At 34.5% G+C, this 15,341-nt stretch overlaps 1 protein-coding gene across 3 annotated transcripts in view; it reads left to right on the top strand.

The window, feature by feature from the left end:
* The window catches only part of KLHL8 (kelch like family member 8), a 73,758-nt gene extending 59,514 nt beyond the window's left edge, over nucleotides 1-14,244 (top strand). For all 3 annotated transcript variants that reach the window (XM_041759742.1, XM_041759740.1, XM_041759741.1), the window contains 6 exons: nucleotides 1,200-1,343; nucleotides 2,319-2,430; nucleotides 9,793-9,961; nucleotides 10,217-10,376; nucleotides 12,586-12,787; nucleotides 13,034-14,244. In XM_041759742.1, the coding sequence (XP_041615676.1) occupies nucleotides 1,200-1,343; nucleotides 2,319-2,430; nucleotides 9,793-9,961; nucleotides 10,217-10,376; nucleotides 12,586-12,787; nucleotides 13,034-13,157 (911 nt within the window). In that variant the 3' untranslated portion in view covers nucleotides 13,158-14,244. The remainder of the gene's footprint in view (nucleotides 1-1,199; nucleotides 1,344-2,318; nucleotides 2,431-9,792; nucleotides 9,962-10,216; nucleotides 10,377-12,585; nucleotides 12,788-13,033) is intronic.
* Nucleotides 14,245-15,341: the final 1,097 nt, after the last annotated feature.

Raw genomic sequence — 15,341 nt, 5'->3', positions numbered from 1 at the left:
AGATTTTCAACTACAAAGGAAGTTGGTACTCCTAACTCCTGGGTTCTTCAAGTGTCAACTGTAGTTTTCTATGGAAAGGACTGCTTATTCTCCTTTTTTTATTGGTTGATGTCAAAAATTAAATTTTTGAAGCATGGGGTTTTTTAAAGTTGTGATTCCTGTTTCTGGAAGTCAAGGTATTTAGTTAAATTCCTCTTTAAATTCAGATTTAAACAACACCTTGGTAGCCTGGCTTACATGCATATAGTAGGCATATAGTAGACTCTTGTATATGTGATCTCTTACATGATTGCAGCAACTTAATGAGTAGGTTTTAGTGTAGGATTCAATCCTTACTATGAGATAGATGGCGTTATTCCATTTTATGCATTAAGAGACTAAGAGAAGGGATAAAAGTATGCCTGAAAACAAAAAGACTACTAAAAGTGCTAAGAAAGGACAGGATTTTGCAGTATTGGGTAATAGCAGATGAGGGCCTGAACTAAAAGAATGGCAGTGGAATAGTGAGGGAGAGGAAGGATACCTCATGGAAGGAAGGGGTTGTTCAGGTAGGTGAGGAGGGGAGATCCTTTCAATATGTTGGGTTTGAAAGGCCTGTGGGACATCAAGTGGAAAGATGGCTTAGATATGTAATTTGGAAGGCATTATGATACAGAATGGAATTTAAAATCAAGGAATGTACTTTTCCTGTGTTAACATAAAGTATGTGAGAAGTAGGTGAAGGATGAAACGTGGGAAACACAGGAAAGAGAAATTATTGGACACAAAAGGAGAGACTTCAGGATTTTGGAAATCAAGAGAATTGAGGAATTTCTCAAACAGGATGATCAACATATCGAGTGTTGTACTTGTGTTCAATAAGAAATTAACTTAAGCATTTATTGGATGTAGTTCTGACCTTAGCCAAGAGCAATTTTAGAGTGGGTGAAAACTTAAACCTTACTATAATGGGATGTAACATTACATCTCTGTTTAGCAGACAGAGATAGCTGATGTATTCTATTCTTTGAGAAGTTCAAATAAGGGGAAGAAAAGAAAGTTAGAATTTTAGTAACATAATGACATTGAAGTTATCCAAATAACTCATTTTTTTTAGCAGTTCATCAAAATTTTGACTTCCTAAGTATTTTTTTCCACACTAATTTAAGAAAAATTAGGGAGCTATAATTTTGATCTCTATTTTCTGGTTTTACCTTTAGGCGTGCTGTTTTGTGTAGGTGGTAGAGGTGGATCTGGTGACCCCTTTCGCAGTATTGAATGCTATTCTATCAACAAAAACAGTTGGTTTTTTGGGCCAGAAATGAATAGTCGAAGGCGACATGTGGGTGTAATCTCTGTGGAAGGTGGGTCCATTATTGTCTTAAGTCATAGCCATGATGGTAACACTCTTTTGAGATATTTAAACTTGAGAATTTCTTTCGTAAGAAAATTGCTAAATTATAAAATGTTTCAATCTGTCAATAAAATATTTGTGTGGTGATTATTTGTCTTATGCCCATAGATGCTCAGTGAGCAATCTCTTGCATGTAGGTGCTTACTGGGAGATGAGTATTAGGGAAAAGAGAGTTAAAGAGTTAAACTTTTCTTAGTTATATTTGCAAAATAATCAAACTAAAGAAGAGTGCTTATTGAACTCAGATAATAAATATATATCAGCTTTTTTCTTATGTTTAATTATTATTGAAATGAGATTTTTTTTTTACTGGTTACTGAAAATGAAATAATTACAGAACCATGGATAAACTGTTAGAGGACCTTTAAAAAATCACTTTTTTTTTTGGATTATAGAAGTGTAAATTCTGTTTTTGGAAAATAAGAGAACATTCTAATAAAAAGTAAAAATCATTTATAACCCAAACACCCAGAAATAGTCACAGTTGACATTATTTCTATGTAACCTTTACAGTTATTTATTGTATGTGAATTTTTAATAACTTCATTTAGAAAATTTGATCACATTGTACTGAATTTTATATTTTCTTCACATAACATTGAACATTTTTTTATTAAACATTCTTTGAAAGCATGATTAGTGATTTCATCTACTAAGTAATGAGAGTTGGGAAGGGTAGTGTTTGGACATTTAAATAACTTCATATAGAACAGCATGTTCCAGGCATTTTATTGAGCAGAAGCTTACAGTTATTTTCATATGACTATTTAAGTGACATTATTCATGATGTTGAACAGAATAATATTTGTTGAAAATTATCATGCTATTCTAATTATATGTGATCTCATATATATTATATATACATAAATAACTATCAGTTTACCCATTTGGAATCAAATGAAAATCAAACTTCTCTATTTGACAGGTAAAGTATACGCAGTAGGTGGACATGATGGAAATGAACATTTAGGTAGCATGGAGATGTTTGATCCTCTGACTAATAAATGGATGATGAAGGCATCAATGAACACAAAGAGGTGAATCAGCATGGAAATGTTTTGATTTGTTGGTGGAAAAGAAAGCTTCCAATAATTTAAAGGGCTAATTTTCTACTTTTTACGTTTTTAGAAACTTTAATACTGTCTTAAACACATTTTGTTAAATTTAGCATCCAATGTGATGCTTTGTTATAAGTTTTTATATTTTCTTTCTTCAGAATATATTTTGTTTTTTTAATAATAAATTTATTTTTTATTGGTGTTCAATTTGCCAACATACAGAATAACACCCAGTGCTCATCCCATCAAGTGCCCCCCTCAGTGCCCATCACCCATTCACCCCCACCCCCTCTTCAGAATATATTTTATATTTTCTTTTTATATTTCAGAATATGGTAATGATTAATATGGTTTCCACCTAAACCTGAGCATTGATTTTTTTTAACTATGAAATAATTATAGATTTAAAGAAAATTGTAAAAATAGAATTCCTGTATGCCAGTGATTCTCAATAAAAGATTATTTTGCTTCCTCTGGAATACTTGGCAATATCTGGAGACATTTTTGGTGGTCACAGATTGGGGGGGGATGTTAGAGGGAGTGGCTGCCAGCATCTAGTTGGGAGAGGCCAACAATGCTGCTAAAAATCCTATAATACATAAGAAAGCCCCCTACAGCAAAGAATTTTCCTCCTCAAATGTCAGTAGTGCTGAGAAATCCTGTGCTATACTCCTAACCCAGCTCCCTTCATGTTGACATTTTATACCATCGTAGTACAATTACTGAAAACAGGAAATGAACATTGATATAATGGTATTAATTAATAGACTTTATTCGACATTTGCCTGTTTTTCCAATGCTTTGAATGGTTTTTCTTGTCTAATTATTTTGCCTATTAATCTAATACAGGGTGAATAGTAGCAGAGATGGTAGGTGTTTTTGTCATATTCTTGATCTTAGTGGAAATGTCTCTAGTGTTTCCCTATTAAATGAGATACTGGCTTTAGGACTAAGACATAATTATTTTAACATGTTAAGAAAATATCCCTCAGGGTGCCTGGGTGGCTTCAGTTGGTTAAGCATCTGCCTTTGGCTCAGGCCATGATCACAGGGTCCTGGGTTGGAGCCCAGTGTCAGGCTTCCTGACCAGTGGGGAGCCTGCTTCTCCTCTCCCTTTGCCTCTTCCCCATTGCTCATGCTCTCTTGCTATCTCTCACTCTCTCTCAAATAAATAAATAAATAATATATTTTTTAAATCCCTCATTTTTTACTCATTTTATTATGAGCATTAATATTTAAAATTTTAATCTACAGTAAATTGAAATATATGTTGATAAATGGATTAATCTAAAGAGGAGGAAGATTTTCAATAACCTAGTAAGTGTTAAATAGCCTATTCAGAATTTTTTTTGATGACTTCAATATTGGATTTTCAGATATCTTAAGGTGGATGACCAAATGAAGATTCAAAAAATATTTCACCAAATGAAGATTCAAAAGTATAATAGACTAATCACCCTGTAGATCTAGAAACAATACCTAAAAATATTAGAGTTACAGGTAAAAACCTGCTTTAGATATTATGAAAGATGAATTACACCAGTACAACATGGTGGAAAATCAGGTTAGCAATTATGTTTCTTATAGAAAAAAGTACTTGAACCAATATGAAGCACAGCTCTAAAAAAATGAAGAAAAGGAAAATGAATATAATATAGTTGAGAAGTGTAGCCTTCAGATCAAGGAAGATGGTAGTTATACTGTTCTTCATGCTGATGTCTCCATATCTATGGCTGGGTTCTCAAAGTGGTATATACAACATTAATTGGGATATGGAAATAAAAATTAAGCTGTATATATTTTTTGTATCCTTTTAAATTTATTCTGATTGCAAGTTTCTTAAATGAACATAACCTGTTAGTACAAAAATATGTTTGTAATTTGAAAATAATTATGGTATATGGAAGGTGCACAAAAATTGTTACAAATCTGAGAGTTATAACCTGGAATGCATATAAGGACTAGTAGTTTAGTAAGAGATCTGAAAACTTTGTCATTAAAAAACTGTTGAAGGAAAAAAAATAAAAATAAATAAAAATAAAAAACTGTTGAAGGGTTTTAATCTGAGGAGAGGATTTTTTTATTTTACTTCTGGTATAGTTAACATACTGTATCACGTTAGTTTCAGATGCACAATATAGTGACTTAACAAAGTTCCATATATTACTCAGTGCTCATCAAGATAGATGTACTCTTTCTTTAAATTTCCCAAATGCTTATTTAAATTTTTTTTCGTTCTAACAATTTATTTTGGAATTGGTGTGGAGTGGGCCTAGGTCTCTTTTTTTTTCCAGTTAATATACAGTGTAATATTAGTTTCAGTAGTGCAGTTTTGTGATTCATGACATATATACAACACCCAGTGCTCATCAAAGGTGCCCTCTTTAATACCCATCACCCAAGATAAGTGTACTCTTAATTTCCTTCCTCTGTTTCACCTACTCAACCTCCCCTGTGGTATGATATTTGTTCTCTATATTTAAGAGTTCTGTTTTTTGGTTTGTCTCCCCCCCCCTTTGTTTTGTTTCTTAAATTCCACATGTGAGCAAAATCATATGGTATTTGTCTTTCTCTGACTGGGTTATATCACTTATCATTATACTCTGTAGCTCCATCCATGTTGTTGCAAATGGCAAGATTTCATTCTTTTTGATGGCTGAATAATATTCCATTGTGTGTGTGTATACACACACACACACACACACAGACATATATATATATATGCACACACATACACACACGCACATGCACACCACGTCTTTATCCATTCATCTATCAGTGGATACTTGGGCTGCTTCCGTAGTTTGACTATTGTAAATAATGCTGCAATGAACATAAGGGTGCATATATTCTTTTGAATTAGTATTTTCATGTTCTTTGGATAAATACCCAGTAATGGATCTTAGGATAGTTCTATTTTTATTTTTTTGAGGAACTTTCCATACTGTTTCCAACAGTGGATGTACAAGTTTGCATTCCCACCAATAAACAGTGCACAAGGGTTCCTTTTTTCCCCCACATCCTTGCCAATACTGTTATTTCTTGTGTTTTTTATTTTAGCCATTCTGTGACTTGTGAAGTAATATTGTGGCTTTGATTTGCATTTCCCTGATGATAAGTGATGTTGAGCATTTTTCATGTGTCTGTTAGCCATCCGGATGTCTTCTTTGGGAAAATGTCTGTTTGTGCCTTGTGCCCATTTCTTAACTGGATTACTTGTTTTTCGGTGTTGAGTTTGATAAGTTCTTTATAGATTTTGGATACCAACCATTTATCAGATAAGTCATTTGCAAACATCTTTTCCTGTTCAGTTGGTTGCCTTTTAGTTTTGTTGATTGTTTCCTTTGCTGTGCAGAAACTCTCTATTTTGATGTAGTCCCAATAGTTTATTTTTCCTTTTGTTTCCCTTGCCTCAGGAGATGTATCTAGAAAGATGTTGCTATGATCAGTGTCAGAAAAAATACTGCCTTTGCTCTCATCTAGGATTTTTATGGTTTCAGGTCTCACACATAAATCCTTAATCCACTTTGAGTTTATTTTTGTGTATGGTGAAAGAAAGTGGTCTAGTTTCTTTTCTTTCATTTATTTATTTATTTTGCACGTTGCTGTCCAGTTTTCCCAACACCATTTGTTAAAAAGGCTTTCTTTTTTACATTGCATATTCTTTCCCCCTTTGTCGAAGATTAATTGACCATATAATTGTGGGTTTATTTCTGGGCTTTCTGTTCAGTTCCATTGATCTATATTTCTGTTTCTGTGCTAGTACCATACTGTTTTGATTACTACATCTTTGCAATATAACTTGAAGTCTGGCATTGTGACACCTCCAGTTTTCTTTTTCAAATTGCTTTGGCTATTCAGGTTCTTTTTTTGGTTCCATACAAATTCTAGGGTTGTTTATTCTAGTGAAAAATGTGAAAAATGCTGTTGATATTTTGATAGGGATTGCATTAAATCTGTAGATTACTTTGAGTAGTAGACATTTTAGCAATTTGTTTTTACCCATGAACATAGGATGTCTTTCCATTTCTTTGTGTTGTCTTGAATTTCTTTCATCAGTGTTTTATAGTTTTTAGAGTACAGGTCTTTCACCTCTTTGGTTAGATTTATTCCTAGGTATTTTATTCTTCTTGGTGCAGTTGTAAATGGGATTGTCTTCTTTATTTCTCTTGTTTGCTATTTCATTATTAGTGTATAGAAATGCAACAAGGGTGACTGGGTGACTCAGTCCATTAAGTGGCTGACTTTTGATTTTGGCTCCTGTCATGATCTTATGGGTTTACTTCTGTAGATCTTACATTCAAGAAGGAAAGATACAAATAAAGACATAATTACAAGAGCAATAATTTTTTAAATTTTATTTATTTATTTGAGAGAGAGCATGAGCGGGGAGAAGGGCAGAGAGAGAGAGGGGGGGGGGAAAGCAGACTCCCCATCGAGCAGGGAGCCTGATGTGGAACTTGATCCCAGGACTCTGAGACCATGACCTGAGTCAAAGGCAGACCCTTAACCAACTGAGCCATGCAGGCACCCCAAGGGCAATAATTCTGGGCTTGAGAGTGTAGAAAATCTTGAAGTTCCATTTAAGATCTGAAGGAATAGAAGAATTTATCCTGGTTAGATATTGGTGGATAGAAGGGTGATGGGTGGAAAGAGATGAAGTCTGAAAATCTAGAGGTCAACAGAGCAGAGAGCATAAAGGAAGTCCAGTGTGACTGAAATATCAAGGTGAATGGTGTGAAAAAATAAGACTGAAACAAAAGGAAAGGATGAGGGACTTTCAGGCTTGCCAGAAGTTTTTAATTTTATCTGGTGAGCTTTTACACACACACACACACACACACACACACACACACACACACACGTTTTAATAGCAGGGAAATGAAATGGAGAAAAGATTTGAGGAGGAGCAGAGTGAAAACAGCTTGGGAGACCAACAGGATCATTGTAATATTTTAGTCAAGAAATAATGGTGGCTTGGACTAAAGTGGAAAAAGTTGGGATAGAGAAGAGAGGAAATATTTGAGAGATAATCAAAAGATTTTATGATACTCAGATGTGGAAGGTTGAAAGAACAAGAAACAAGGTTGATTCTTCAGTTTTTGGCTTAAGCAATTGGATATGGATAGTGGTAAAATTTTCTGTATTAGAAAAAACAAGTCAATGAACAGGATAAAATTTTTATTTCCCTTGTGATAGGCGTATGAGTTTTCTATTGCTGTGAAACCATTTACCACACACTTAGCAGCTTAAAGCAATATCTATTAAAGCTCACAGTTCCATAGATCAGAAGTCCAGCAGGTTTGATGGGGTCTTACAAGGCCAAGGTCAAGGTGTAGGCTGGGCTAAGGTCTTTTCTGGAGGCTCTGGGGAAGAATCTGCTTCCAAGGTCATTTAGGTTATTGATAAAACTCAGTTCCTTGAGATTGTGGCACTGAGTTCCTCATTTTTACTGGCTGTTGCCAGATGTCACTCCCAATTCCTAGAAGCCACTCAGGTCCTTTCCAGGTGCTCCCTTCTGTCTGCAAACAAGCAGTGGCATGCAGAATCCATCTCATTCTTTGAGTTTTTGAGTTGTCTCCTGCTGGAGAAACTCTAATCAGGCTTGTGTGATTAGATTAGGGCCATTCAAGTAATCTTCTTTTTGCCATATAATGTAGTATAAGCATGGGAATAAGACAAGAGGATGAATATACTGGGGGGTGGGGAGTACATCTTAAAATTTGCCTATTACAGGGAAGTAGGCCGTGAGTTTCATCTCAGGTTAAAGTTAAGGTTGAAGAGGGGCACCTGGGTGGCTCAGTTGGTTAAGCTTCTATTTCTTGATTTCAGCTCAGGTTATGGTCTCAGGATCATGAGATTGAGCCCTGTGTTGGGGACCCTGCTTAAGATTCCTTCTCTCCGTCTTCCTCTATTCCACCCCTGCCAACCTCATTCATTGCTCTAAAAGCAAAAAATTAAGGTTCAAGAACTAGCATGACAGATTTAATTTAAGGTAGAAGTTGGGATATGTGTCTGGAAAAATATATTTGAGTTATCATAAATCCATGGAAAGTATGAGGTTGCCTCAGGAGAGAGCATGTAAGTGATAAGAGGCCTTAGTGAACGTGGTGATTTAATGATGGGGTAGGGTAAAAAAGAAGACACTGATTAAAGGAAACAAAATAGCATCAGCTAGAGATTTGGGAGGGAATTTAAATGTGTGATTTCATGAAAATCAAGAGTTTTGAGGAGTAGGAGATAACTAATAATGTCATATACTCTTGTGGTTTGGGATGGTGAGGGGGAGGAATATTTATTAGGCACACATCTGCCATTATATAACACCTGTATGTTCTGGAGTGCACGCACATGTTCACACACCTGCGAATTTTTATAGCCACAGTATTTTAAAAGTCATTGCTCTATACTCAAGACAAAAGAGATTAAGAGGATTGAAAATGAGTAACAACCTTACCCTTAAGAATCCTTCCTAGGATTCTCTTGGTAAGCTTTGAATTTCTGTTGAACAGCTGCACTCTCCAGTAATATATTTAATACATAGCACTAAACATAGGCCAATCACTGTTTTAAGTGCTTAGCTATATTATCTCCATATCAATTGTGTCTACTCCTTTCTCAAATGGGTTACAGATGAAGAAGCAAGGTAGTAAGGTTGAGGTTTATAAAGTACACTATCCAAAGTACATACAAAGTCAGTGGCAGTTTATAGTTTTAGAATAATTCAATTTTTTATTGCTGCAGTGTTTAAGAAATTATTTTTTCTGATTACTATTACAGTGAATTAGCTTTTCACAAGGGCTAAGTCTCCCTTCCAAGAAGAAAAATAAATGCCCTTCAGAAGTAAAACAATGTGATATAAAGCTTGTAATATGAAAATTGATGTTCTTTTGTGTGGTACCATGAAACCCTTCGTCAAAACACGTGCTGTGCAAATATATGAATTGAGAAATGAGATTGATTTCTGACCTCCACAGCAAAATACCTCTTTCAATTTATTTAATCTCTCATTATGCAACTGTGTGTTTTGCTAATTGTGTTTTGGACTCCATTTATATAGTATTTTGTTGGGTTTCACTTTATTTCATTTGAAATTAAAGTAACCTGTGTAGATGTAGACTATGCATTATAAAACTCCAGAGGGCACTGTTCACATACAGTCACATAATTTGGCAACCTTATAGCCATCTATTCAGAACGTTTGATAAATCTAAAAATAATGGGGAAAAAAGCCCACACTGATCTTTAACAAAGTAAATGACTTCCTTAGGATGATATTTTTATTACCTTTTTTCTGGAAACAAAACCGGACACTAAAGTGCATTTTTATTGTCTTTGCAGGCGAGGAATTGCCTTGGCCTCCTTGGGTGGTCCAATTTATGCAATTGGAGGGTTAGATGACAACACTTGTTTCAATGATGTAGAGAGATATGACATAGAATCTGATCAGTGGAGTACAGTGGCACCAATGAATACTCCCCGTGGAGGGGTTGGCTCTGTGGCTCTTATAGTAAGTTATGTGACAATTTGCTTATGGATTGCATTGTATCACATCCCTAATAAAGAAAGGTCTGCTAGCTTCTTATCTCCAGGATGCAGATAATGATTGCACACCATATTATCTCATGAAACATGCTTTCTTGCACATCTGGTCTACCATTACATATACATCAATTAAAAGTCTACTGAAATAAATAAATAAATAAATAAATAAATAAATAAATAAATATCTAATGTTATGTGTTTTTATTCTTCCTTTATTTAGAACCATGTTTATGCAGTAGGTGGCAATGATGGAGTAGCTTCTTTGTCTAGTGTGGAGAGGTATGATCCACATCTGGATAAGTGGATAGAAGTTAAAGAAATGGGTCAACGAAGAGCAGGCAATGGAGTTAGTGAGCTCCATGGTTGCTTATATGTTGTTGGTGAGTAGTTGGTATTTCTCTAATTTAAGAAAATACAGTACCATACATTATATAACATTTAGGCTCAAGTGGAATTAGTCTTAAAATTTGCTTTCAAATGACTAAGATCCACATTTGTGCTTTTGTTTATGCCTTCATCTTTCACGTTTCATATTTTTAGTAGGAGTAGTAAATATATCTAAAGTAGAGGATTATATTTAAATAAGATATATATTTTTTAATGTAAGGACACATATGCTTTGCTAAAATCTTTGCAGATTTAAGAATGTTTTTTTTCCATCATCATTTCAAGGGAATTAGGTTGATTCCTTAAAGCACAGCAATGGTTATTTCAACATGCATAATGGCTGTTGACCTACTGAATTGCAGAATTGGAAGGAACCATAGGGCAGTGCTTTCTCAGACTTCAAACATATGAATCTTCTGGAGATACTGTTAAACTGCAAGGAAGGAGCCCAGATTCTGTATTTCTAACAGTTCCCAACTGATAATCAATGCTGCTTCTGGTCTGTTCAGCACACATTAAGTAGCAGGGTGTTGTTGTTGTTGTTGTTGTTTTAAGATTTTTATTTATTTATTCATGAGAGACACACAGAGAGGCAGAGACATAGGCAGAGGGAGAAGCAAGGCTTCCCTACGGGGAGCCTGATGCAGGACTTGATCCCAGGATCCTGGGATCATGACCTAAGCTGAAGGCAGACACACAACCACTGAGCCACCCAGGTGTCCCCAGTAGCACGGTTTTAAACTATGAAATGGGAATAATGAGAATTATTTTTGAGAGAATTATTCTAAAATTTAGATAAGATATAAGAAACATTTCAAACTGCATCTGGTACTTTGTAGTTACCCAGTAAATGGGGAGCAATATTGTGATTAGTAATTCCCTTCTTTACAGAGAAAGAAATTGGTCAGAGACATTATAACTAGCATATGTCACACTTATGTTGATGTAAACTGTTTGGTATTACATAACTTAACAGTTCTTGATAAGAGAGTGTGGGGTATCGTTAGCATTGAAATATCTGCAAACAATAGAAGTAATGCTGAATATTCCAGGGGTTATGTGTACTAAAGAAGAGAGATAACATAATTTATCTTTAGCTCTTGTTTGATCATCACAGCTCTGTGAGGTAGCAGAGACTCAATGTGAATAATTTATTTCATAGTGATAAAGCTAGAATTTGAACTTGGGTGTATGAGAAACCAGAGTTCTTGCAGTACACAGTTGCTACTTCTCACAGCTCCCTATTTAGGAGAGCTTTATTATAATGAAAATATGTTTTGTATCATGGTTGCAGTGGTGAGGATACTATTGTGCACATTTATAATATGTATCAAATTATATGCATAAAATTGGTGAATTTTATTTCAGTTAAGTTGATTTAATTAAACACATTAGAGAAATTAACTGTTGATTTTTTTTAACTGACCTTGTTTCTGAATAGACTGACCATAATAGCAACACTTCCTGTCCTTGGGAAAATAGGCTTAGTTGATGAAGAGAGTGATTACTCATGTAGACAGAGACGGAGTTTAAAAAGAGGCACATTTATTTTTTAAAAGAAAGAACACTGTCAAAATAAGTCTCTATATTTAACCATCAGGAATATAATAAGTAACACTGTTAGAATGATGTATAGAGAGAACTGTCACCATCTAGAGTATGTAGCATGAAGATGTAGTTTTGGCAAAAATTGGTGAAAGTTCAATCATAGCCATCTCTGTAATTGTGATGGCAGTTACAGCATTATGGGAAACAGTTGGAAAACTTTAATAAAACTAGGATAGTTTTATTCTCTTCTCAGGCCCTCTGTTTAAATATATAATACACAATGTATACACAGAGAAGAATCTCAGTACTGTCTTATTTGCCTCTAGTAGGTTAAAGACAAATTATATGAATGTTTGTGGGGGTTTTTCCCTTCTAAGTTATCTGCTTAGATATAGGAACTTCAGTTTTTTCTACTTTCAGATTTTTAATCTTAGTATTGAGGTACAATACTATCTAAGTTATCTCGAATTGTAGAAATGTCTAATAGGAGTTGATGGTGATGATAGGCATTGGGGTGAATTTTTTCCTTGATTTTTTCTATTTCCTAAAATGTTTTTAAAAGATTGGGCTGAGAAGCTATTGGATTGAGATTTAATAGTTAATTTCTATGAAATGTACTATTTTTAAAATCTTTTTTTTTTTTTTAATGTATAGGTGGTTTTGATGATAATTCTCCTCTAAGTTCAGTTGAGCGGTATGATCCTCGAAGCAACAAGTGGGATTATGTAGCAGCACTTACCACTCCAAGGGGTGGAGTGGGGATTGCAACAGTGATGGGCAAAATCTTTGCAGTTGGTGGGCATAATGGCAATGCATACTTAAATACAGTGGAAGCATTTGATCCAGTCCTGAATAGGTAATTTTCATGTTTTCTGTATGCTTCAATGGGATCTTCCAGTAACAGATTACTCCAGAGTGTTAAAACACTGCTAGATGTAGCCATTAATATAGAACATTAGAAATGTTTTATTTATCTAAGTTCCCTGAGGAAACTTGCTGTCTTTTAAAACCAGTCCCAATAACAGGGAGTTTTTGTCTTTGGTTAGAATTTTGAGTAAAGTAAATCATGCATTAAGATAACCTGTTTTTCCTGTCTTTTCAGGTGGGAGTTGGTTGGATCTGTGTCTCACTGCAGAGCTGGAGCAGGCGTAGCTGTGTGTGCCTGTTTAACTAGCCAAATTCGAGATGTAGGTCATGGATCCAATAATGTGGTTGATTGTATGTGATTTGAGTTCCAGCCACCAACAATTTAGTTATATTTGATATGTGAGAAAGACAACCAGGATTTTGTGTTACCACCTTTGAACAGTTTTCACTACCACTAGAGTCTTATTTTAAATGGAAATTGTTGTATTGTGACTAAATGCAACATTTAGACAGTAGCTGAAGATTTATTAGTAAAAAAAGTAAATTTGATACTTCCCACTTTAGCAAATAATGGGATAGGGAAGAAAAACAATCTAACTTGAAACCATACCTCCTCTGAAAAATGTTTAAAGTAGTATCAAAATCTTGAAATCCCTCTTTAAAGCATTTTGGATAAATCAATATGTAAAATGGAAATGATTTTTACCATTTTACTGAGTTTTACCTTTTCTTTTATCCAGAAGTGTTAACTGTAGGCAGTGGACTTTTCCTTGAGGGGAGATTAGAACCTATTCAACAACACATAAAAGACCTGCTCATTTTGAAGATCATTTCTCTTCGGTGCTGATGAATTTATGCCTTGCTTTTTTCTAGATGTTGACTTGTCAATTTCTTGGATCTTTATAGAAGTAGAAAAAATGTTTAGTCTTTCTCAGTGCCATTAGCTGAATATTCAGAAGCTTTATAGGAGTGCTGTAAAGAGCCCTTGATTTCAGTTTGACTTGTTTAGGGCACCAAATACCTACCTGAGCTAATTCCATCTGAATGAATTTATACTGTTATTTTTAAATTTCATGTAAAAAGGATTTGTTTCATATTAGCAAAATTTGAAACAGAAGAAATATTAGAGGAAAAGGCTTTAGAGTTGGTATTATTCTAGTGCCCAGTTGAGAGATCTTCAGATAAAATGATGCCCATTCCATGACTCCTTGAGAGGAATCTGAAAATATTTCTTTCTTTGGTTTAATCATTTGGCTTTGAGCCCAGGATTACTGTCTTTCCATTTTGTTCTTTTCCTCATCCTGGTTTTTAAAAAAACTGGAATTTGGATGTATTTATTATCAGAAAATGAATGCATTTTTACAAAAATTCTTTATAGATTATGGTTTACTAATTAGTTCAAGTTCATTATTACCAATAAAATATATTGTTAAAAAGATTGAAACTGTTTTTCTGTTTAATCACCTTCAGTATATTTATTGAACTTCAATTAAAAATATTTCAATGCATTATTTGAAGCCAGGATTGATTAACCTACTGATTTAATAGCTCTTCCTAGTTTTAACCAGTAATGTAAAGTGGCCTATTCATTATATGTAAATATTTGTAAAACTATTTATGAAGAATATTAAAATATTCTGTTTTGTATTTTCAATGCACTTTGGTACCTCTCTTCCAGGCCTCCCTGAATTTTCCTGTCATCATGCCTCAGAATTTAGTATAGTTCTTTGCTGGTTGACAGGAAAGCTGGGCAATGAGGAACGTTAACCCCATCCATCCAGCTCTGAAATTCATTGCCTAGTAACTCTGATGGCCCTCATTAAAAGGCAGCCTGGGCTTATTAGTATAATAGGGTAGAAAGCCACATTTACAAAAGCCAGTGTCTACTGGATATATTAGACCAGAAAAAGAAAAAATTTGTAAGAGGATCGCAGGCTCACAGATAAAGGTCTTCCATGAGGTAGATTTAAAAGTTCCCCAATTCCGCCATTTTTTGCTATCAGCCAGTAGGCAAGTTCATAAGTCTTTGCTGGATCTGAATCAGTGTTTTCTTGTATAACTAAAACCATATTTCAGTCAGTCCCCAGAGCATTTAACTCTAGCACTCACTGGACTGGTTATAACCAGCTGGATGTGGAGTATAAATCTCAACACCTGGCTTCAACAGTCTATTTCTTATGTGTAATGGAATTCTTGTGTTATAATGCTTGTCTGGCTATGGTTACTAGTATGTTTGTTATATTTATTTTGTGAGAGAGAGGATCATGATCTCATTGTTCCTAAGATTATTTAAAATGGTTTTTTTCTTTAACATATTTCTGCCTTTGTCATGTGTGCAGAGTTTAGGAGCAAAAGGGTGTTAAATTTCTATTTCTGGTCTTACTATACTGTAGTCATGTAACATACTAAATTGGTACCCTAGCTATCAATAAAATAGGAACTATTCATAAGGGAAGTAAAGAAAACATGTGGCTGTCGGTTATATTATGTGTTGATAGACCATTAGAAGCATAGTCTTGAAGGTCTTGACAATGGTATGAAAA

Source organism: Vulpes lagopus, chromosome 6 (assembly GCF_018345385.1).
Source record: "Vulpes lagopus strain Blue_001 chromosome 6, ASM1834538v1, whole genome shotgun sequence".
Lineage (NCBI taxonomy): Eukaryota > Metazoa > Chordata > Mammalia > Carnivora > Canidae > Vulpes > Vulpes lagopus.
This window is presented reverse-complemented; position numbering and strand designations above follow the sequence as displayed.